Consider the following 23,656-nt stretch of genomic DNA (forward strand, 5'->3'; position numbering starts at 1 on the left):
AGAGGGCCTGCGAGGGTAGGGGGCCCTGGGGGACGGGAGGGTGAGGTGACACCCCGTGCGTACCAGGTCCATGCTGAGCTCCAGCCCCAGAGCTCCAGGGGCTGCCCGCCTGCCCTGCCCAAGCTGCAGCCTGAGGCAAGGAGATGAGGAGACGGCAGACACACGCTGGCCTTCCTGGCCCCAAGACCTCCACTCAGCGACCCTCTCTACTCACCGCCTTGCTGTCGACACAGCTCTTCTGAGCAAGGACCTCCTGTCCACCCAGTGGGGGTAAGAACACACGGGCCAAGCCTGACCCCCAACCCCGCAGCTGCCACCTGAGGAGACTGTGAGCCAATCTCCACAGGGCTCAGCGCCAGCAGAGTGGCCCCACACATCCCCCGGAACTCACAGTGGTCCCAAGACCCAGGGCTGGAAATGGGGGGCTCTTCCTGGGGTGACTCGAGGGACCCCTAAGTCATGGCTCACCGTGAGGAGTCTGGTCCTTAAATCACAGGTGGTCAACCAACCTCAGAGTTCAGCCAAGGACAGTGCCAAGGACGGTCCCACGTCTCCAGGCCTCCCAGACAGGCTCGCCTGCCACCAGCCCCAGAAGGTGGTGTTAGGACCAACCTCTGAGGACATGGGTGCCACTCAGCCTCCACACCAGCGAGGTCACATCACCCTCCTCACCTGGGAGCAGGGGCCTCTGGGTCCTGTGCACCGGATCCCAGCAGTCACAGGGGCTCCGTGAACGAACACACTGAACTGATCAATTCTGATCGATCGACAAACACAACACACCTCGGAGCCCGCGCTGAGCCAGGGCCGCTCCCCCTCCCCCGCAGAACCAAGAGACGCTGTGAAGTTCCCACTTTTTAAATCACACAAATTAATTTAGAAATCAGAACGGCTCCCGCAGCTAGTCTGCAGATTTCAAAACAGCTTAACAAATTACCAAACCCCCTTTAAGAAGACAAATTATTCCGGCTTCTCGAGCCTGCCTGGTTAATTATGCATGGGCTTTTGTTAAGCCTTGTTAAATATTCACAAGCTGCGGGTGTGCGCTTGTGACCCACAGCCGCACTCCGCTTGGTGCCCCTGCAGTTGTGCCCCCGCCATCCAGGCCGCCGGGCACCTCGGGCCCCAGGACCACCCTGCAAGTTCCTGCCTCAGCACCCAGCAGGCGCCCCACCAGACTGGCCATGGGCCTGTCATGTCCAGCCTCTCTCTCAGGGTCCCTGCGTGTCCCCATGGCGCACTGGGCACTGCTGCCTGGGCAGAGGGCAGACCCCTCCCAGCAGCCCTCGTCTGGATCTGGGAGGGTGTTGTGCAAACAAGAGAAGCATCGCCCCTTCCTGCCCCAGACTCGGCAGCCGCGGCGGGCGCTGGTGTGCGCTAGACAGCCAGCGCGGGCCGCCCCCGAGGCCCACCTCGGCCGCCCCTTTCCCTCCCGACCGCCCAGTGTCCACTGGTTCCTTCCTCCCGCATGCTGACCACACACCCACCTCACCAGGCCCCATTCAGGGCCCTCGTCGCTCAGCCCCTGAGCCCAGGCATCCACCCCAGAGGAGACACTCGGCCCGTGCGGTGCCAGGCTGACATGGCTGGTGTCCGTGAAGCAGATGACGCCAAGTGAGCGGGCACAGGGAGGCCCGGCCGGCCGGGGCTCCGGCAGCCAGGTGGCTCAGAAGGAGGGCCCTTCTCTGCTGGGGTGGGGTCTCGGGTCCAGCGCCCCCTTCCCGAGAATCTCAGAATCATGGAACCTCAGAGCCAGAGGTGCCCTCAGCTGCCACCAGCCCAGCCTGCCTTTGATGGAAGGGGAGATGGGGAGCCCCAGGGACCCACCAGGCGCCAGGGCACAGGGCCTCCTGCTGCAGGGCCCAGGCAGCCCCCAGCCCAGCCCCGCCAGCACCCGCTCTGCCTTCCCTGTCCTGCCCCGGGGGCTCCCCTGGTTTAGGCAGGGCTGGCGGTCAACCCAAAGGTCTGTCACCGACATTCCTCCTGGTTCAGTCCACACTGGGAGGACCGAAGCACAGGGCAGCTGCTGTCAACCACTGGGCCCTACACGTCCCCACTGGACTGAGGAGACGTGCCAGAGGGCCCGGCATGTACATGCCCACACACCTGTGTGCACACACCCCCTACACCTGCGGAAACGCCATGCACACAGGCACACTCACGACACACGTGTGCACAGGGCTGCACAGAAGCCCTGGAAGCCGCTGGCAGGGACGCCTCCTTGCGGCTCCTCCGTGGGGTGGGGGCGGGAACCCGACTGGCGGGGTCCCCTCCTTGGGGAGGAGCCCAGGGCCACACGCAGGACTCGCAGCCCTCCCCTCTCCTCAGCCATCTGTCCTTGCCCCACGGCCTCGGCCGCGCTCGGAGGCAGGCCAGGGACACCTCACCCCAGCCTCCCTCCCCCTCCCACCGGCGGCCCTTCCGCCTGCGAGGAACCGTGGAGTCGCACCCTGCTCCCAACCACTCCTGCGGCCACCACGTTTCACCCTACGCAGGCCACATGTCCCCGAGGCTCCCAGCCCTCCCAGAGCAGCCTGCGGTCAGGCAGGGCGCCCTGGGCCCTCCCTGTGTGGGGGCTGCAGGAGTGTGCGGAGAAGTCGCCCCTCCACGCGGAGCCGCTGGCCTGTGCCTTTGCGCTCACTTTGGAAACTGTCAGTTCAGCAGTCTGGCTAACTACCTGCTCGGCGGTGGCCTTAAAACTGTCCACACTCATAAATCACCCCGGGATTTAAATAAGCGCCAGTGGCAGGTAATTTTTCAGCACTCCCCCACACTCACGCGCAGGGAGCGTGGTCGCGTAGGACCACGGGTGGGGTGCGGAGAAAATGAATTGAGACAGGTTCAGGGGCCGGCCCCCCGTCACCCGGGCAGGCTGATGGAGGGGCGGGCCACCCGAGCGTGGCCGGCCAGCCAGACAGGGACAGGGGTTCCCAGGGCAGCGGAGAGACCTCACCCACCGATGCCCACCGCACAGAGCCCCTCTTGTGGGGTTTGGACCTGCGGTGAGGAGGTCTCCTCCGTCTGAGTCTGCCTGACCACCAGGGCAGGCGTCCCACAGGGAAGCGAGTATGTCTGCGGAGTCAGGCCCGAGCAAAAAGGGCCACAGGAAGCTGTGTCTAGGGCCCCCCAGAGGGCGTCTCCTTGTCTCACACGGGCCACCGGGCATCTGCCCGACAAGCACAGCTGGGAAGAGCGAGAGAGCATGAAAGGCCACCTCGGGACATTTTCCAAAACCTCTCCCAGCCCGGCCGTGGCCCCCCGGGCCTGCCCACTGCCCACACACACAGGCACCCAGATCCCTGCCCAGGGAGAGATCGGGGGCCCGCCGACTCCCCCAGCCCTGAGCCCGTTCTCGGAGCGGTCCGTTCTCAGAGTGGCCCCCGGGACCGCTCCTCCCTGTTTCTCCTGTTCAGGCAGGAACCCCCGTCACTGCCATCACTGACCGGGGGGCCCTATGTGGTCCGTGACCCCATGACCCAGCCCCCACCACGGGCCCAGCCACTCCCAGGGCACCATGCAGCTCCCACACGCCAAGGAGAGGGGGCGTGGGTGTGTCCCCCGAGTGCCGGTGGCCAGGCCCCTGCAGGCTGGGAACCCCTCCCCTTGCCCGGGCTGGGGGGGCCTCCTGCAGCTCATCCCTCCGGGCACAGCATGAGCAGGGGGCTCCTCCACAGAGTGGGCCCACCGAGGGGCAGGCTGTCCTGAGAGGATGTGCCCCTCTCCCAGGCCGTGACTCCCCCGGGCCCCGAGACCCGGGCACACCATCAGGGCCTGTGGGTGTGGGGCGCCCTCACCCGGCCAGAAGCTGCACCGCTGGCCGGGCCTGCCTTTGGGAAGCCCTCTGCCCTCGACGCCCCCGCGGTTGTCTGGCGGCCTGGGCCGGGACAGGGTGAAGGGGCTCAGGCCTGTGGGCCTGACCTCACCGCATGCTCGGTGGGGACGGCCTGGCCTCCCAGCCGGTCCTCCATTGCCACCTGCTGGCCCATCGGCCCAGCCCAGGGCCACAGCCCACCCACACCTGCCCTGCCTCACCTGCCGGAGGCGGGCCTCCTGGGCTTACCTGGCCGGACTACGCGTCCAGGAGTCTCCAGCCCCAGTCCTGGCTAGGGAGAGATACCCTCCATCTTGAAAAGGAGTCTGGCTCATCGGAAGGAGCTCCTCGGTTCCCCCAGGGAAAGACAATAAAAAGAACATAAATGCGTGAAATTAGAGCCGCCCCAGGCGGAGAGGAGAGCCCAGCCTGATTGCTAATCAAATTCCAATTCCTGAGGATCTTTAAAACCCTTCCTGTGCCATGTTACTGTCTCAAAAGAGCTGTTATTACTCACGTAAAAAATAACTTGTAAAAAAATTCTAATCAGCTTGGGTCTTAGACCTCGGCGCCTGGTGCCCAGTGCCGCAGCCACAGGAGGGCCGTTTACGAGCCGTTTCACGCCTGCCGGCCTCCCCTCAGCCTCCCTGCTTCCGTCGCCCATCAACATGATAAAGGTGGGGTTTTGTGACTCAAGTTATTTATTAGCACCCAGTACTTCCTGCACAGTCCCTGGGGCGGCGAAGGCGGGCGCCGCGGGGCTTGGGGAACCCGTCGTCCGAGTTCACGGCTGTGCCCAGGCCGGACCAGCCCCCATGGCCCCCACACCGCCATCTCCTCCCGCTTCACCCGGGTAGCACACGACTGCACCTGCCCGGCCAGCTCAGGGGCCCTTCACGGGCCTGGCTGTGCGGCTCCAAGCAGCTGACTACAGGCCCTCTGACAGGCCCCTCGCAGAGAAGCTGGGCAGCCACTGTGCCGCACCCACCCCTCCCTGGGCAGGGCTGCACCCCTCAGGCCAGGACCACAGCGAGCGTGCCGAGCTCAAGACGTGGGGCAGGGTCACCCTGCGAGAGCCGCAGTCACCCTGTCTCAAGGCTCGGTCCCCCGTCGGGGGCCCTGGAGTGGTCAGGGGACTGGGCCAGGGGACGCAGGCCAGCCCCTCACCTGAGTGTGACCTGAGTGTTTCCCCCAGGGCCCTGGGTTCCCCAGGCAGTGCTCGTGGTCAAGAACCTGTCTGTCAATTCAGGAGACGTAAGAGATCCGGGATCGACCCTTGAATCAGGAACCAGCGAAGGCAATGGCAACTCACTCCAGTATTCTTCCTGGAAAATCCCATGGACAGAGCCTGGGAGGCTATACAGCCCAAGGGTTCGCAGAGTTCGTCACGACTTAGCACACCCCTGTACCCAAAGCTGAAGCTGCAAGAGCTGGGCAGAGGGTGCCTAAAGTCACCGCAGTTGCCTAGTCACAGCCGAGGGAGTCCCGCTCCCCACACTGGGGGCTCCCCCGGTGGGGGCCACTCGCACCCCACAGGTCGGGAGAAGCCTGTCTCCAGGAGGTGCCAGTCAGCTCGGGCAGAGAGACGAGGGGTTGTCACCGCGCGATGCAGGGCATGGGGAATCTGACCCTCTGCGCCTCTCCCAGCTGGAGGCCTGGCACGCAGACGACACCTGTGGGCGCTTGCCTTTCTGCACCCCACCACTCAGGCCGCAGGCTCTGCCTGGGGTCCACACGATGTCCCTGACCAGCTTCCCTGAGGACGGGGGCAAGCATGACGGCCCCTCAGGGCGCCCCGCAGGGCCGGATGGAGCTCGCAGAAACACCTCCGTCTCCTCCCCCGAGACGGCAAAGATTCTCTTCGCTGCTGGTCCCACAGGTGAGGGGGGCAGGGAGGCCAGGCAGGCAGGACCCCCAGACGCACAGCCCGACCACGCCGGCCCCCTGGCTGACTCCAGGCACAGACTTTGCAGCCCTGCCTCCCTCCTCCGCCCGGGGCCACCCGCCCCCCCCCCCCCAGAGGGATCTGTGTGACAGTGAGGGTGGGGCTTGCACCAGGCATCACCGCCGGTGTGGGAGGGTGTGAGAGCAAGTGTGCACAGGCGGGCATCGCCCACCGCCCCAGGGGTTCCTGCAGGGGGGGCACCCACGTTCTCTCCCTCTGGGTCATCTGTGAACCCCCAGCCTGGGCAGAAAGACCCTGTCCACACGGCCATCTCTGGGAGCCCACCTGTCCACCTAGGACCCCTGAGCAGGCCCGCCCTCCAGGGTGGGCTGGAGCCAGGTCTGGGAGCCGGCAAGCTTCCCGAGTCCGAGGCAGCGATGAGCCGGGGTGACCCTGGGCCCCCCTCTTTGACCGGGGGCCTGCTCTGCTTCTCGTGTTTGCTGGGGTGTGGGGGCAGCCCTCGGAAGCGGGGCCAGGAGGCAGGGAGAAACCTGGGGCTGAGTGGCAGGCCTGCCCTCCTCCGCTGCCTTCTCCTCAGCTCAGGCCGCGGATCCCACACAAAGGCACTTGTCCACCCGGCCCGACAGCAGCCCACACAGACACAGACCTCCTCGGAGCCGCAGGGCGGGGGCGCAGACACAGGCGGAGGGCCTTGAGCCCTGGAGACCCGCCAAGCAAGCTCCTAAGAGGGGCCAGAGCCCCCCAGGGCTCCCACCCAGGTCCCTTGGGGCAGGAGCTGGGGGTGGGTGCGCTGAGCCGGGAGGACGCGAGAAAGGCTGGAAGGTGGACTTCAGAGCGGGCAGCCGGGGCACTGGGCCTCGGTGCTGGGGAGGGCCCTCCCCCAAGGATGCAGGGCAGGGAGGGGCCTCGGGGGCTGAGGAGGGAACGGGGTGGGCAGTGCCCCTGAGTCCAGGGAGGGGCACGAGGCCTCGCTCCCCACCCCGGCTGTCTCCAGCATGCTCCCCAAGTCGCATGGGGTCCAAATATTCCCACTTTCTGGGCTCCTCCCGGCTGGACGGACGGCAGGGGTGCAGGACAGGAGGCTGAGGGAAACCCCTTGGATGAGGCTCCCGGGCTTGCAGACACCGTCTGGGAGATCCATCACACCGGCTCCTAAACCTTCTGCCCAGATTAAAGCCACCATCCTTTGATTTGGGGCTGGAGGGGCAGCGGGGCCAGTCCCCCTCGGAGCAGAAAGGTGACCACAACTCAGCCAGCAGAGTGCAGGTCTCCCCAGATAAACGCCGAGAAGCACCAGAGTGCCGCCACCCTGGAGCAGCGGGAGAGAGGGTTTCTGGAGACCCCTGGACCCCAGGCTGGGCCCTGGGCCCTGACAGGCACTTGGGTCCTGTGGGCGGGGCCCTGCCTCCCTGTGTCCAGGGGCCTTTACAGCTGCAGGGGGAGGGGCCGGCCAGAGTCAGGGCTCATCAAGCCCCACACGCCAGGGATGGGCAGGACCGCAGGACCCCAAGGGCCCAGGGCTGTGGCAGTGGGTCTGGGGGATGGAGTGCTGCAGCCCGCAGGCCCCGCACAGCAGCCCCAGCGGTCAGCGGCTTGACCAGCGGTCTGGCCACAGAGTCCCATCTGGCCCGCAAACATCCTGGAAGTGCGGACCTGGGCCTGCCTAGATGGCAAGAATCGGAACTCTGTTCCCCGAGATTTCCAGCCAAATTTCCGGGGCAGCGTGAAGCCGCAGGCGCATCTTCTCTGCCTCTAGGCTGGGTCTCCCCACTTGTGGGATAAGGTCCAGTTCCTTGGAAGCTGACAACTGGGCCCCTGCCTGGGGGGGCCCTGGGGCAGGTCTCTGTCGTGGCCACGCACACAGCTGCCGTGGTCCACTCCGGAGGTCACAGTCGGGGTGCTGCTGTGGGAGCCCAAGGGGCCATCTGGCAGCCTCTCCCAGGCTTTTGCCCCCACCCCGAGTCTCCCCAGCCCTTCCCGCCCTGTGGCTCCCACCGTGGCCCCTCCCAGCACAGGTGGTCCTGACCTCTCACCCCTCCCAGCACTGGCCACGCCCATTGTGGCCTCTGCCAACCTCAGATGCAGCCCCAGCTCCCTATCACCCCCCACAACCCCTGCCTGGCCGCCACCCCCGCCCACTCTGGCAGGGAGGACTCCTGCGGTCTCCCAGCCCGTCTCAGCTCCCGGGACCCTGCCTGGGCTCCCTGAGCCGTCCGTTCGGGGCCTGGCACAGGGTCAGCACGGGGCACAAAGGTGCCAGGCGGACAAGCAGACAGGCGGGTGCAAAGGGGAGGCTGGGGCCCCGCCCTCAGCTCCCAGCCCTCGGTGCGCCCACGCCTCCAGCAGGAGGCTGCCTGTGGTCTGGGGGCGCCCCGCTCCCTCCCACCCCAACACCCCACTCTGCTTGCTGAGGGGGGATCACGTGCACTGCAGCTTCAGAAACGGTTCCACGCAGGAAGCCGTCAACCAAGCTCCAAATAAGCCCCTGAAAGGAGAATAAGACTGCTTCACCGCGGAATCAATTCACCTCCAATGCGCTACAAAGGTATTTTATCGTAAGGACTCCGTTATTCCACCCGACAGTGGGTAATACCGCGCCTCCCAGCTTTGCAGCCTGGCTCTTCCCTGGTGAGTGCAGGGCTCCCGGTGTTTGTAGCCAACCCTGCGTGGCCAAAGCACTTGGGCCTCCTTCAGAGTGACCGTCTGGAAGGGTCCGCTGGTCTGGGGAGCAGAGAGGCCAACCCTGAATTAGCCCCGCTCCCCGCCCCCCCACCCGGCCCCGCCCCCCGCCCCCCCCACCCGGCCCCGCCCCCCGCCCCCCCACCCGGCCCCGCCCCCCGCCCCCCCACCCGGCCCCGCCCCCCGCCCCCCCACCCGGCCCCGCCCCCCGCCCCCCCACCCGGCCCCGCCCCCGCCCCCCCACCCGGCCCCGCCCCCCGCCCCCCCACCCGGCCCCGCCCCCCGCCCCCCCACCCGGCCCCGCCCCCCCACCCGGCCCCGGCCCGGCCCAGTCTCGCTTTGGCCCCGCCCCTGCCCCGCCCCACTCACGGCCCTGCTCACGGCCCCGCCCCCGGCCCCGCCCCCGGCCCCGCCCCAGTCTCGCTTTGGCCCCGCCCCTGTCCCGCCCCGCTCACGGCCCCGCCCCGGCCCCGCCCTGCCCTGTGTGGGTCCTGCGCGTCCTCCCATGACCCGGTCACCAGTGTCCTCACTTGGGCCTGGCTCCTCCCTATGATCGTCCACGGGGCAACTTTGTAGCTGATTTTACTGAGAAAATCAGAAAAGCCCAAGAAGACGTCTTTGAAATGCAGATCCCTCCCTGGTGGTCCACTGGCTAAGACTTTGAGCTCCCAATGCAGGAGGCCTGAGTTCAATCCCTGGTCGGGGAACTAGACCGCACACACTACAGCTAAAAGATCCTGCATGTCACAACTAAAATAAAAAAAAGATTCTGCCTGCCGAAACTAAGACTCGACACAGCCAAGTAAACAAATAACACGTGGGAATAGGGTGAGCCAGGAAATGCAGGATGTTGGCCTTCTCAGGGTCCCGGCTCCAGGGTAGGCCAGTGCTGTGGACCCGTCATGACCAAGCCTGGGACTCCCAGACGTGGGACACGGTCAGTCAGTGCCAGTCTGGTTGCCCTGGGGTTGGGGGCATCTCCCCAAGGGCTCAGCCTGTGCCGGCCCACCCAGCTGGCCCTGCTTTGAGCGAGCTCGGGGCCTGGCATCAGGGCAGGAAGCGGGGGTGAGGGAGGACGGGGGCAGCTCCCGAGGCCACGTAGCCCAGGACGGAATGGTTCCCCCGAGCCCCGCACTCAAAGCAAGGACAGGGCAGGGCTGACCCTGGGAGGCAGGCACAGCCTCGAAGCCCCCTCCCCATCCCCTGTGACCTGCATCAGCCCCCCGCCAGCCCACCTTCTCAACTCAGACCCACACGCAGGGTTCCCACCCCATTGTTCCCCCGACCCCTGGTCCCAGCCTCCCTCTGCCCCAGCCTCCCTCTGCCCCAGCATTTCTCTGGAGGCCTGCGGACGGGCTCCTCCTGCCTCGTCAGGCCAGACATTTGGGGAGGACCGTCTCCACCAGGGGTAGCGAGGACTGTCTGAAGGACCAGCGCTCCCCACCCTGGGCCCACCGCTTCAGGCAGAGCCTGGGCCAGCACCCTGTGCCCGCAAGTCTGGGCCGCGCAGACCCGTGGGCCTCCAGGGCCCCGCTGACCACCCGCCTCTGGGCCCACACTGCTGCGGACCAGGGCCCAGCGCCTACCTGCCGTCTGCAGAGCATGGCCCTTGGGTCCCCCCGGAACCTAGACCACCCAGCGGGCAGCCTTCTTGTTACCCGGCGTCCGCTGCTCTCGATGGGCAGATGCTGGCCCAGGGCCGTGCAGGCAGGGACCGGGGAGCGGGGGACGTGCCCACTGAATCCAGCACCGCGCTCTTCCTCATGTTCCCGTGTAGATCCAGACAGCCATGCACAGAGGTGCCAGGACACCCCATGGCCCTGCTTCAAACCCCGACCTGAGCTGCCCCCTTGGGGCCCTATGTGGGCACGTCCCCATGGGGACCATGTCCTAGTTGGGCCAACACTAGGCCTACCCTGGGGGTCCATCCACGAGGGGCCTGAGAGGCTTGGAGCCGTGCCCGGGGCTCACGTGCCCGGGGCTCACACACCCGGGGCTCACACACGTCCTCACCCAGCGAACACACTTCACTTTTGAGGACGGAGCACATGCCCTCGCTTGTGTATGTGTGTGGAGGTGGGGGTAACACACAGTCCTGGTGTGTGAATCCAGGCTGTGCGTGACGGGTGTGTACACTCAACCCTGGGACCAGCCGGAGCCAGGTCCCCGAGACCAAAAAAGGAGAAAGCGTGAGTCGCTCAGTCGTGTCTGACTCGCCGTGATCCTATAGGCTATAGCCCACCAGGCTCCTCTGTCCATGAGATTCTCCAGGCAAGAATGCTGGAGTGGCTTGGCATTTCCTTCTCCAGGGGTATCTTCCCGACCCAGGGATCGAACCCATGTCTGCCCCATCGCAGGCAGATGCTTTACTGACAGCCACCAGGGACGGGGGAGGGACACTCACAGAGCAGGAGGTCGGCCACCACCGACGTCTGACCAGGGGCCCAAGCCGGGGTCACCCGATAGCCCCATTAAAGCCCAAACGGTCCCCTCAGTAGTTCAGACCACCAGCCCGAGCTCCCCTCTCCCACCACCGCCCCCCGCCCCCCGACACCGCTCCACTGCCCAGACCCCGCCAGGAAAATCAGCTGTGACAGGCAGCTTTCCATGGCCCCTGTGCCGGTTACGGCTTCTGTACGGCCCCCCAGGCAGCTGGCCCTTGGGAGGGACGGGCTTTATAAATAAAATTTATCATTGTAATTACGGCTCCTGTAGAGAGCGGAGGACTTTTACGGCCTCCTGGAGGTCATGAATAATTTAGGAGAAGGGAGAACAGGCCTCTCTGTTAGCGGACAATGGGGCCCAGAGGTTCCCATTACCGCAGCTGCGAGGACGCCAGCGCCCGACACGGGGACCAGGGCCCGCCAGGCTCTGAGGGGACACCGCCCGGGGAACCACATCTTGTGAACGGCGGTCCTGGCCAGTGAGCAGACACGGCCCTTACCGCCAGAAGCTGAGGATGACAGGCTGTGTGCTCCCATGAAGGGCATCGATGGGGCGGGTCCAGGCTGTGACCTCAGGTGGACCCTCAACCTGTGCCCACACCAGAAGAGCAGCGCCTCTCCTGGGCGCCCACAGGGGCCAGACCCCAACCCGCCTGACCTCCAGCTCTCGCCCTCTCTGCACACACCCCCACCGCGCACACTATCCTGGAGAGGCCCCGAAGGCAGGAGTGCCCCCTTGCTTGCCTCCAGTCACAGGGGACTCACCACCTCACTGCTGGCTATTCCTTCCTGGTAGAAATTCTCCCCTACCTGCACCTGTGAACCCCACCCCAGGCTTCTCTCCCAGACCCTCCCACACTGTGCATCAGCCCCTCCAACCCAGAGCCCACATTCCCCTCCTCACTGCCCTTCCCCCACCTCCTGAGTCCCCCACCCTCAGGCTTCATGCTCACCAGCCCACCGCGTCCACCTGTGACCTCCTCACAGCCGGCCTGGGGTGAATCTCCACTCCTCAACCCTGCTGGCCTGGCGATGGCCCTGAAGCACCCCCTTTCTCCCTGCCCCTGCCCCACAGGCCCCCCAGCTGCACCTCCCTGCCCAGCTTCTGCCCACCACGCCAGCCTGACCTCATCACACGGCGGGGCTCAGGGCTGGTGCTCAGAGCCCCCAAGGTCATTCCCCCAGCCCCGTGGCTTTCTGTACCACCTCTGAGATGAACTGGTTCCTTCCTTGGCCGTAGCGGTTATAACAAACTGCCACAAACCCTTTGACTTGAGCAACGGAAACCGATTCTTTCAGGGTTCGGAGGGGTCCTAAATCAAGCTTTAGGCAGGAGCACACGGCCTCTGGGGGCTCAAGGGGAAGGTCCCGCCCACCCCTCTCAGCTTCTGGGTGGCTGTGAGAGCTCTGGGCTCGTGGCCCCCTTCCTCCAACCTCTGTATCTGTGATCACATCACTGCTTCCCCTTCTGTGTTAAATGCTCCCCCTGATGGGGACCCACGTGCTGGCTCCAAGTTTGTTGACATTAGCAGGCTTCAGACCGGTGATACAGTGTGTTTTGGGGACCATTTTTCAAGCTACCAAGAGGTTAACCCTAAATTCACATCTCCCGCCAGAGTTACCTTGAACCAGACATGAGCATCCAACTCCCCCGCCCCAGGAAACCCCCACGCATCTCGAATTAACTGGCTCTCATCTCGTAATCCCACAGCACCCCCAAAACCTGCACCCCTGCCATCTGCCGGGGGTCAGAATAACGCCCCCAAAGACGTCCACGTGCAAACCCCCTAAATCGGTCATGTGTTAGGTCACACAGCCAAAGGGAATTAGGTTGAGGACAGAATCAAAGGTGCACGACTTTAAAACGGGGAGATGATCCTGGATTGAGGGGGGAAGGGCAGCGTAGTCACAGGGTCTTTATTGTTGAAAGGGGGTCGGTGGGGGGTTGGAGCGGCTCGAGTGGGGGCTCTGATGACGGCCGGGGCCACGGACCGGGAAATGTGGGTTGTGTCAGGCAAGGTGTGCAAGGTGTCTGCAGACGTGTGTGAGACAGCGGCCACTGGCCACACCTGCACCCTCCCAGCAGCTGGGTCTCCACGCCTGGAGACCTCGTTCCGCGGGGGCTGCCGCGTGAGCCAGCGCATCAGGAGCTGGCCTGGGCGGGGGGCCGGGGGACGGGGGGCACCGACTGGGCCGGGCCAGGCCGGCCCCTCCAGGCCGTGTGACTTCGGGCAAGCCACCTTCCCCCTCTGACTCGCTCTTTCCTCACCCACAGGTCTGGGGCGGCTCTGCGCCTGCCAGGAAACAGGGCACAGTAGAGAGCTGAGCCCCCAGCTCCCGGCCCAGGTCAGACCCTGGGAAAGCTGGGCCCTCAGCCCCGCGGCCCGGCTACCCCGGGGCAATCCTGGGCCTCAGATGTCCGCAGCCTGGGATCTGTGCTCTGCCCTTTCCTCTGGAGAACGCCAAGGCAGGATGTGTGGGGTGCAGGAGCAGGGGGCAGGGCGGGCCCCTGCCCATTCTGGGGCTCCACTCTGGGCCAGGTCAGTCAGCGGCTGGACGCTGTGATCACCCCGCCCGGCCCCCACGTCAGACCCCATCTCCTCTCCCTGCAACACTCTGCCTCTGACGCTGCCCTTGGGTTTTCCAAGAACTGCTTGTCTCCAGAACCGGCCCGGGAGGATACACGCAGGCCTGGAGGGCAGTGAGAGGGCACTGACCCCTCGTCTTGTCTGCAGGCCCGGCCCATGCTCTCAGGGCCTGGGAACGGTCACCCCCTCCCTGCTCTGGGGCCAGCGGCCTGTCCTCGGGGTCGCTGCTATTTCTGCCAAAGAGGAGAGTAATTATAGCTCAGCCTTTGCCAGCTGACCGAGCTCTGCAACCCGGCAGAGGGGCCTGGGGCGGGAACATAGACTGGCCAGAAATCGGCCCCGCAAGCAGGCAGGCAGCAGCTCCAGATCGGAGCCGTGGGAGGCCAGGCAGGCGTGGCCCTGTTCACCCAAGCAACCCAGTGCCCACCTCTCCAGGGCATAGGAGGGGTGCTGGCAGCTGGGCCAGGACCGTGCTGGACGACTCTCGCTGGGGCAGCCGTGGAGCCCAGCCCGCACCGCCCCTCACAGAGCTGGGAGGGAGCCAGGTGAGAGCCGCTCCGGGGAGCAGGGGATGCTCATTCCGTTTAGGAGTCAGGCTCAGGGTGGAGAGGCCCCAAGACGGATGCAGGCAGGGACCCTGCTGCGGGCAGGCAGGCGGAGCGCACACCGGGGCCTGCCCTGGGGCTGGGGGCCTCCCGTCTCCTTCACCAGGGCTGGGGGCTTGCAGGGCTCACCTGGGCACAGCCCCAGGCGAGCCAGGCGCTCGTGATGCCAGGAGCCCGGCCCCTCTAGACTGCGTGCTTTGTCTGCCCAGCAGGGGTGGCGAGTGCCTTCAGGGACATCCCAGCCCCCGGCGCTCTGAGCGCCTCCCCAGGGGCCAGGCCTGAGCCGAGGGCCCTCCTGTCCCTCCATCCGAGCTCCTGCCCGAGGCCAGGCCGTGCGTGGGCAAAGCAGCCATGCGGGGGCCTCCACACGCCCCCCACACCCTGGGTCAGGCCTTCTGAGGCACAGGACAGCTCAGGCATTCAGTAGGGACCACAGTCTGGATGGCAGGGTGGGACCCTGACCCCTGCCAGCCCTCTGGTCTCGGGACTTGCTGAGAACCAAGCTCGGAGGGAACAGATGCATTCCTGGGGTCACTGGAGCCCAGGCCATGGCTTTTGGGAGTCCCCAGGGACACAGCTCGTTTCTGAGTTGACTCAACCAGGGAATCCCCATCCCTCCCACTGTGCGCGTGGGGGGCTCAGGACACACCGCTTATTTGGCACCTGCTGTGTGCAGGCACCCGGGGAGTGTTAGCTCTCCAACCTGATGTTAGCACTCTGGACAGTGGGCAAAACCCAGGGGTGGAACTCAGGGTGAGTGTGGTCAGGGTCTGGTTGGGGGTCCATGGGCCCCATCACCTGGGGTGCTCGAGGCCGAGGTTGGCTGTCCCCTGCTTTGGACACACAGACGTCACCAGGGCCTGCTGCTGCCCCACGTCCTAAATGCACCCCAGAAATGTGCGGGCCGAGCGTCCCGGTGTGGAGGGGCCTCGGGGACCCCCGGCCAGCCCCCGTCCCCTGACTCCCCGCTCCAGGCAGGGCCAGAGGCAGCGAGCAGCCCCAGCGAGCGGGACCAGCCCACGGGGCTCCCCGGGGCCTCCCCCTGCTCAGCTCGGAAACGGCGCTATCCGGGGAGCTGCCAGGCGGAGAGCTGCCCAGGGGCGCTGGCCGGCCGGCCTCCCTACTCCCGCCCGCCCGCAGCGAGCTGGCACAGGGGCGTCCACAGCCTCTGTCTCCTTCCCCAGCTCGGAAAAGGCACACACACGTGTGTCAGGCCCCTAATTCAGCCCGCCGCTCTGGGCGGGGGTCAAATGCCACCAGGCCACTGGCCCCACAGCAGGGCTGTCCAGAGGGCCGCTGAAGCCGCCACCCCGTAGTGTAAGAGAAGCTTCTCGGCTGCTCGAAAGCTGCCCCGGCTCCGGTTCCCTCTCTGACAGAGGCTCTGATCGCCAGTGGACTGTGGGTGCAGGTGGGCAAGCTTGCCTCGGGTGCGGCAGCCAGGAGCCCAGGTGAGCCTGCCTGGCATGAGTGCATGCATGTCAGCGAGTGTGGAGACACGTGTGTGAGTTGTGTGTGCTGTGTAACGTGTATATGTGTGGTATACATATGTGTGTGTACGTGTGTACAAATGGGGATGGTGTGTGTGGTATGTGTGTGTCTGCGTGTGTGTGTATATGTGGTATGTACGGTGTGTGAGAATGGAGGTGTGTGTGTGTGTGTATCTAGGTGTGTGTGTATGTGTACATGTGTGTGGGATGTATGTGTGTGGGGGGTGTATATAGTGTGTGAGTATGTAGGTATGTGTGTGTACATGTGTGTGTATATGGGTGTGGTGTGTACATGTGTGTGGTATATATGAGTGTGTCTGCTGTGTGTATGTGTATATAGTGTGTGAGTGTGGAGGTATGTGTGCATGTACACAGTGTGTGAGTGTGTAAATATGTGTGTATGTGTACATGTGTGGTGTGTGTGTGTGAGTTGTGTGTGTGTACATGTGTGTGCTGTGTATGACTTGTGTGGTGTGTGTACGTGTACACAGTGTGTGAGCTGAGGGATGCATGAGCTCAGCCTCCGGGATGGGGTCCTGGCTGGCTTGGCTCTCTCGCCTCCGCTGGCTGGACATCCCTGGAGGTGGTGTCCTGAGGGACAGGACAGCGGGAAGGCCGGCTGAGGCCCTGCCAGCTCGGGCTCAAGGCCCCTGAGGGCTGCAGGACCTGCCCAGCTTGGCCACCACCTGAGCCCAGGGCCCCGCAAGCAGCCAGGCACAGGGAGGCTTGGAGGGTGATGGAGCAACGGTGGGATCAGAGCTGAGGAAGGGCCCCCGATGAGGACAGAGGCCAGTGGGCTGGGGGCAGGGTTGGGGACAGACAAAAGCAGGAGCCCGGTGGGGCCGGGTCAGACGCCAGGGGGCCGGGGCCCAGGGCTCGGCATTGTCCAAGGCCTTGAACCGGGCGAGAGCCGGCCGGCCCAGCCCACCCTGCACCCCCAGAGGCCAGGGAGCAGGCAGGTCAGGGGACTGCTGTGGATACTGCCGCCAGCTCCCGAAGGTGTCAGGTCACGGAGGGAAGGTGCTGGGCCAGAGCCCACAGGCCATCGGGGGGTGGGGACCCTGGGGGTGCAACCCTGGCCAGACCCCTTCTCCTGGGAAGCAGGCAGAACCTTGAGGAGCCTCACTTGGCCCCCTCAGGGCCCCCAGGACTGGCCCAGGAGCTCTGGGGGTGCCCAGGGCAGGTCTCCAGCCCAGGGAAGGACAGGGTCCCCCCCCAGGCAGTGGCCTAGCAGGCCGTGCCTGCCCCAACAGGGGGTGGAGGAGCGAGTGACACTCTGCAGGCCCAGAGCTATTTTCCACCCTTATCGCCTGTCTGTCACAAGGCGGCCTCGGAGAAGGACACTCATGTTACACGCCGTCCCTGCCGGAGGCCCCAGGGCCTGCCCGCCCCCACACAGGGCGTCCACCCCGGGGAGGACAGGGGCCTGCGGGCAGGTGGGAGGCAGAGCCCAGAGCAGCCTCACCCGCTGGGCAGACCAGAGCCACGCCTTCCTCTGAGTTCCTGGGCGGGAAACTGAGGTTCAGCCCCTAGGTTTGACTGAGGCCACTGAGCCTAAGAAGGGTGGAGCCCAGCACTCAGGCCAGTCCTGGGGGCCTCCCCACTGGGGAGGGGCCGGGGGGCCCTTTAACAGAAGCTGGAGCCTGGGCGAGGCTGCGGGTGTGGCTGAAGGCTGATGGGAGCAAGAGGGGCCTGGGGCTCCTGAGAGACGGCGGGCAGGGGACCCTGCAGGGAACTCCCCCTGCACACAGGCTCCGTGCTGGGCATGGTCACTCCCTCTCCCTGAGAGCTGACCCAGGCTGACTGGCTGTGAGCTCAGGCAGGTCCCAGTCACCCCTGCGCCCTGGCAAGAGCTGCCACACTCTCCCCAACCAGAGCTGTGGGGTGTTTCCAGCTGAGGAACGGGAGGCTCCGAGAGGTTAAGGGGCTTGCCAAGGTCACACAAGGTCACAGGATGGGGCTGAGTGAGGCTGCCTGCCCCGGAGGCTCGGAGCTGCCAGGGACACTCACCGCATTGCACGTTCACAGCCAGTCACGGGCACACGCGCTTGTACAGGCACACACACACTCACACGTGCACACTGGCACGTGTGCACACAGACAGAAGGCACATACACTGACACTCGTCCTCACACATGCTCCACATACGTGTGCACTCACACGCACAGGTGAACATGGTCACGCACAGCTGTACACACACTCTTGCCCAACATATGCAGGTACACCTGTGCACCCACACACACACACGTGTGTGCACAGTGCTCACACATGTGCATCTACGGGCATCCACACATGCACACTCACCAAAGTGCTCACACAGGTGTGCACACATCCCACCACCCCCGGCCTGGGGGCAGGGCCCTGGGAACCCCAGTAGGGGTTCAACCGCTGGGCCACTGGCAAAGCCCTGGCCCCCCAGGGCCTCTGCGAGAGCAGGCCTCCCCCCCCAACCCCTCCACCCCCGTGACCCTGTTTGCAATAAAAAGCCTGACGCTAAGACAGGAGAAAATTGCTCCTTTTTGAAATAACTGAATGGCCAGGCTGTTATCTCCCAGATGGAGAGAGCCCTTCCCCAGACCAGGCGCCCCGGGCACCCCTCCCCAACCCGGCAGCTCCCACCTCACTCAGCCCCACCTCCACCCTTGGGGGCGGGGTCCTTGGAGGACACCCCTCGTAAAGCACGGACACCTGCCCCCATAGAGAGGGAGCAGGAAGGCCCACCCAGGACCCCAGAGCAGGGCCCCGGCAGAGCCTGGGGCTGGGGATGGGTGGGGAGAAGCTCCCACGCCACCCCGCTCTTGTTATCCATGGGGACGGGGCACAGAGGGCCTGGCCACACCCCCGGCACCCACTTTGCTGTACAGGTTCAAAGCAGGCCTGGGGCTGCCTGGCTTCACCCACACAGGACTGAGGGAGGCCTCAAAAGTCAAGGACCCTTCAAAGGACGTGAAAGAAAATTCACACTAGACAGACCGCACTCAGAGGCTCCCAGAGGGGGCAGTACCACCTTACACTTAGTACATGAGCAATCCAAAAACCAGGGAGAAAGAGAGGGAGGGACAAAAAGAGGGAAAAACAGCCTGGGTGGGCCCAGCAGCTCCAGCCCCCATGAACCCCAGAGAAGCCTTTCCCAGCCCCCTCGAAGCCCTGCTGAAGCCCAGCCCTGGATGCCGGCTTTCAGCCTGGAGCATCCCCAGGAAGGAAGCAGCAGTGATGTTTACTACAGTCTTATCTGTGGCCTCAAAAAAATTGCAAGGGGCAACAGTCAAATGCAAACCTCCCGAACATCCCCACTAACGAAGGAGCACGGTCGTCAATCACAGGGCCAGCCCTGCGGAAAATGACGCAGCCACTGAAGCTGATGATTCAGAAGATGGCAGCAGGGGCGGACGCTGGCCACGCGGTTCTGAGCAAGCAAGTTTCCTCCACGCCGGGGGCAGGTCGAAGGGAGGCTGAGGGGTGGGCGGATGCCAGCTCAGCTTCTGGAAAGAGTCTCCCCCCCTTTTACTTTATTCCTGTGCGTGCACCCTGGGTAATAAATAATGTCTGTGCTTATCTCAGGGCCATGTCCCCGTAAATGAAGACTGCAGCGCACGCCTTGAGCCCCGACTCCCAGCCAGAGACTCAACATCAGACAAGAAAGAATGAGGAGGCAGCTCCAGGCTCACCAACGCCCAGGGCGGGGAGGGTGCGGCAGGGCCCAGGGCGGGCTCTGGTCTCGGGGGGCCCAGGGCCCCGTGCACCTGGTCCAAGGGCTGGGCCTCCGCGGGTGGCGGGGAGAGGAAGCAGAGAGGGAGGGGGTGGTCTCTGCCCCAGGAACCCCAGGGGGAGAGGGCTGGGTTGGGAGACCCAGGAGACCTGTCTTCTCCAGCCTCCGGGAGGCCAGACGGGAAGGACTCACTTCCGCTCGCTTCCCTCTACTTCCCACCCTCCAGGAGGGCAGAAAGGGCCCCGCCTCAATCCTGAGACGAAGCTCACAGGAGCGCTGTGGCCGTGGGGATGAGCCGCGGAGGACCACGAGGCACGTGCGGTTCCGAGAGCCCCTGGAGGTGGCCGTCCGCTGTAAGAGAGGAGGCGAGCGGGCCGCGGCGGGGCGGGCGGGGGCTCGCGGCGGGCCGCGGCGGGGCCCGCAGTCATGGCCCTGCCCTCACAGTAAAACCCAGGCCCGTGGGGTCGGTCAGGACTGAGTGGCCGTCAAGAAAACCACAACCGACAGGAAACCTAGAACCAGAGCCGCCCGGGCCATCCCTGTCTTCTTGAGGAGAGGCCGGAGGGCAGGGGTCCCCGCGCCCACCCACTCTTCCCTCCCGCCTCCCGGAGCTCCTCCCTGCCCCCGCCCTTCACTGCTCACCTCCCCGGCCCTCCCCACTCCTGCCCAGCGCCCCAGGGCCACCCCAGAGCCCACTCTGTACCCCTGCCCCGTCCACCCCTGCCCAGCTCACTCCTCACTCCCTGCCCCTGGGCCACAGCCCTGTGTCAGCTAGCGATGCCTCGTGACGAATACCACAGACTTAGCCGCTTCAGCAACCCGCGCTGATGGTCCCAGCAGCCCTGCGGGTCGGGGCCCCGGGAACAGCCACGGCAGCCCTCCCTCAGGGAGGTGGCCATCAGGGAGTCAGCCAGCACCGGGCCTCACCCGGGGCCCAGGTCCCTGGTGCAAGCACACGGGGGTTATTGCAGAATTCACGTCCTCCAAGCTCCACCTCCAAGGGCAGCAGAGGAGCCTCTCCCCGACCTCCAGACCCTCTGCCCAGAGAGCTCGTCCGATGGGGCCAGGCCCACCCAAGACCCCGTCTCTTGACTTGGTGCCCCATGGGGATTCCCGTCGGAGCTGTGGGACCCTGGCCCCTCTGCCGTGTCCTGCTGGTGGAAGCGTGTCACAGGCCCCCACGCTAAGAAGCGAGGACCACACAAAGGCAGGAACCCGGCAGGGGTGGAGGCATCTTAGATTCTGCTGCCACGGCCCCTAAGGACGGGACTCCGAGTCCTGCCGAGCTGTGAGTGCAGCTTGCCGCCCCGACACATGTCAGCGTCTCCTGTGGAGGCCGGTGGTAACCAGCGGGAGAGGCCTCCACCAGGGCCCCTGCCCCGACACTCAGCTGCCCCTCCCTCCCAGATCAGCCCCACCTCCAGGAGCTCCCGAATCCCGAAAGCAGAGATCCTCAGACGGGGAGTCAGGGCCCGGTCAGCATTGGCCTGGGGCCTCCAGAGAGCCGAGCAGGATGGATAGGAGGCCAGGCGTCCGGCCACCCTCGCCCCAGGACCCCTGCAGACTCCACACACACCCCTCCCCCGGGACCCCCAGGAGGCACCCAGCATCTGGAAGCTGAAACCTGAAGCTTAAGAGGCTGGGTGGGACCCGGGGGCGGGGGGCACTGGCAGAGAGGCCAGCCAGGGGGTGGACCCCCCGGCCAGGTCAGGGCCTGCGGGAGCTCGTCTCCATCGGCAAAGCGGGGAGCTCTGTCTGACCTGGTCAGACTCAGGGTCCTCAGGAGGGAGACTGAGGGGGGACACCCTGGGGGAGCCTGGCTGGTGAAGTGGGCTCACCTTCTGAGAGGGGAGGCGCCTCCCCGCCCAAGCCCACTCTCACTCTCCTCCCCAGACATCGCCTGCAGGGAGCCCACCGCCGCTGCCCAGGGTAAGTTCAGAGCCTTCACCCTCGACCCCCAGAGGCCCCGCCCCCACGGCTCCAGCACCCCCGACCCTGGCAGGGCCCCGCCCTCAGCTGGGGTCCCTGATGGACACGGGTGGGCAGCAGCTCCCCAGGGCCGCCCTCTGCCCCTCACTGTCCCCCGTGGGAAGGCACAGGGCGGGGTGCCCAGAGCAGGCCTCTGTTGCAAGGAGCCCACTGGCCAGAGAGGGATAGGGAGACCCAGGCCCCCGGGGAGCTTGGGGGTCACTGAGCTGCCATGAGCTGCCAGCCCCTGCAGGAGCCCCGCAGGGTCCGCACCGGCCCCCACCGGTGGGAGGAGGGGCACCCGCGGGGTCCCTGCCGGGGCCGGGGTCAGGCCTGCCAGCTGTGCTAACCTCCCCCCCTGCCCCCAGCGCCCAGCCGGCCACGGCCCCGTGGCAGCTCCCTGCTTCTGCGGCTGACGACCTGTGTCCTGCTCGCGCTGGTGCTGGGCGTGTGCTGCGGCCAGGCCGGGCCCGTGGCCGGGGCCCTGGAGGACCTCCGGGCCCGGCTCCTCGCCGCCCTCCTGCGCCTGCGGCTGGCTGCTCTGGACTGCTGGCGCTGCCTGCTGCAGCTCTGACGGCGACGCCCGCCCCCCAGGGCCCAGGGGCATCCACCGGGAGGTCTTCTTCAAACAAGAATGTCACCACTGAAACCCGGGCACCCACGGGTTCCAGCCCCTAGGGCTACCCTTCAGGCGCCCCCTCACCCCGGCAGGAACTCTCAGTGACCTTGGGCTGGGCCTGGAAGCATCTGCTTGTAGCCCCTGGAGCCGGGGGCACCCTCCCTCTTTCCGGGGCACCCAGAGAAGGAAAGGAAACTGGGCTTTGCTGCTTGGGGACCTGCAGCCCAGACCCCAAAACCGGGAGAGGTGGCTCGGGGGTGCTCTCTCTCCTGCAGTCACGTGAGGGGTCCTAGCACCCCAGCTTATCTGCCAGCTCTGCGCCTACAGCCTGGGGAGCCCCGCTTGTCCAGGGGATGTGCGCCACCTGGCCCCTCGAAGCTGCTGGCCTGGGGGAGGCAGAGAGGGGACGGGAGGGCTGAGAGGCAGGGTCGCCGCCCTTGGGATGCGGCCATCTGGGCCTGGGTCCCAAAGGCCCCGTGTGGGCTGTGTGGAGCCCGGGAGCCCCGTGACCATGTAGCCCATGCAGCCAGACTGAGGGGGCTCTGCGGAGACAGACCCTGGGTCCCCTCAGATGCAGGGAGGGAGAGGGGCCTGAGCGAAGCAGGGAGGCCCCTCCGGGGGAGAAGCCCCCCACAGCTCGAAGACGGGCATCCACATGGGGCCTGGGCTCCTGCCGTCCGCCCCCACGGGCTAAGTGGGGAGACGCCGGCTTTCTGCTGAAACACTGCCACCTCTTTCCTCCCGGAGACATTGGCCCCAAGGAGGGAAGTCGGGACTGACTTGCTGTGGATTCACTTCGGCAGCCGCTGCAGAGGTCGGGGTGCCGTGCGAGCCGGCCGCCCGGGGCTTCAGGGGCCGGGGCACCCGTCTCCAGGGTCCCTTCAGGCTTCAGAACTCAGGGAGCCCTGAACCGGGAGCCCAGCAGACAGAGGCCCGCCTCCGGGGGCAGCGGCCCTTGGGGACCCTCCAGCATCACAGCTGCCAACCTCACGGACACCCGCCGCCCCCTGCGCCCACCCACCCCCTGAAGAGGACGGGCAGGCTAAGTGGCAGAACCGAACCCATGGGGCTCAGCCCCACCAGCCCTGAGCCCGTCGTGAGGGGAGCACTCGGGGGTGCCCGGCTTCCCCGACACCCCTCCTCAAGGCCCACCGCTCTCAGCTCAGGGCTTCTGCAAAGACCCGCTCAGCTCTGGTGGGTCTGCAAGACCTGGACCCCTGCTGCTTTGGGGAAAGTATCGCTCAAGGTGCACCCAAGAACGCTGAGAATTCTGAAACACGAAATCCATCCTCACACCCGAGCAGTGACGGGAAGCAGACAGAACAGAGCCCGCGAAGAAATGTGCAGATGGAGGCTGCAGCCGCCGGGGGCGGGGGGGCTCCCGGTTCCCAGCAAGTCTGGGAAACTCCAGGAGCAAACACAGAAGGCGGTGTTTTCAGTCTTCAATTGAAAGCAGACAGAAAATAGAAACAAAGGCAAACTGAAGAGGCAGAAAAGATGGATAAAGAGACACCTGATCCTTCGTCCACATTAGAGGCTCAGGTATTTTTGTTTTTATTTTGACTTGAGAAATAAATACATTTGCGTTGAAGAACCTTCACTTTCAGTTAAGCTGGAGTAGAATTAGAATAGGGTGTCCATTATCAAACAGCACTGGGGAGAAGCAGGCATTGAGCAAGCGAGAGGGCAGACCCTCCTCAGGGGCCCCAGGGCACGGCTGGCCCCTCCAGCCCCAGGGGTCCTTTCCCGGCCCACTGCGAGGCCACCGGCTCCTGTCCCAGGACACCCTCCCCAAGGCCAGCCGTGCCTTTCCCGGGAGCCCCCAGGATGGGAGTCTGGG

The 23,656-nt window shown here is 65.6% G+C and overlaps 1 protein-coding gene across 2 annotated transcripts; it reads left to right on the forward strand.

The window, feature by feature from the left end:
- The first annotated feature begins 13,762 nt into the window (after positions 1-13,762).
- On the forward strand, positions 13,763-21,845 carry C19H14orf180 (chromosome 19 C14orf180 homolog). Of its 2 annotated transcripts, none has more exons than XM_068991170.1 (5): positions 13,763-13,973; positions 18,844-19,208; positions 19,456-19,582; positions 21,123-21,158; positions 21,566-21,845. In XM_068991170.1, the coding sequence occupies exons 2-5, from the start codon at positions 19,098-19,100 to the stop codon at positions 21,769-21,771; spliced, it is 480 nt and encodes a 159-aa protein (XP_068847271.1). In that variant the 5' UTR covers positions 13,763-13,973; positions 18,844-19,097; the 3' UTR covers positions 21,772-21,845. The 2 variants fall into 2 exon arrangements, with proteins under 2 accessions (XP_068847271.1, XP_068847272.1); XM_068991171.1 differs by lacking the exon at positions 13,763-13,973 and adding an exon at positions 15,268-15,481 and having other exon boundaries at positions 19,082-19,208.
- Positions 21,846-23,656: the final 1,811 nt, after the last annotated feature.

The sequence above is a fragment of the Capricornis sumatraensis genome, chromosome 19 (assembly GCF_032405125.1).
Source record: "Capricornis sumatraensis isolate serow.1 chromosome 19, serow.2, whole genome shotgun sequence".
Lineage (NCBI taxonomy): Eukaryota > Metazoa > Chordata > Mammalia > Artiodactyla > Bovidae > Capricornis > Capricornis sumatraensis.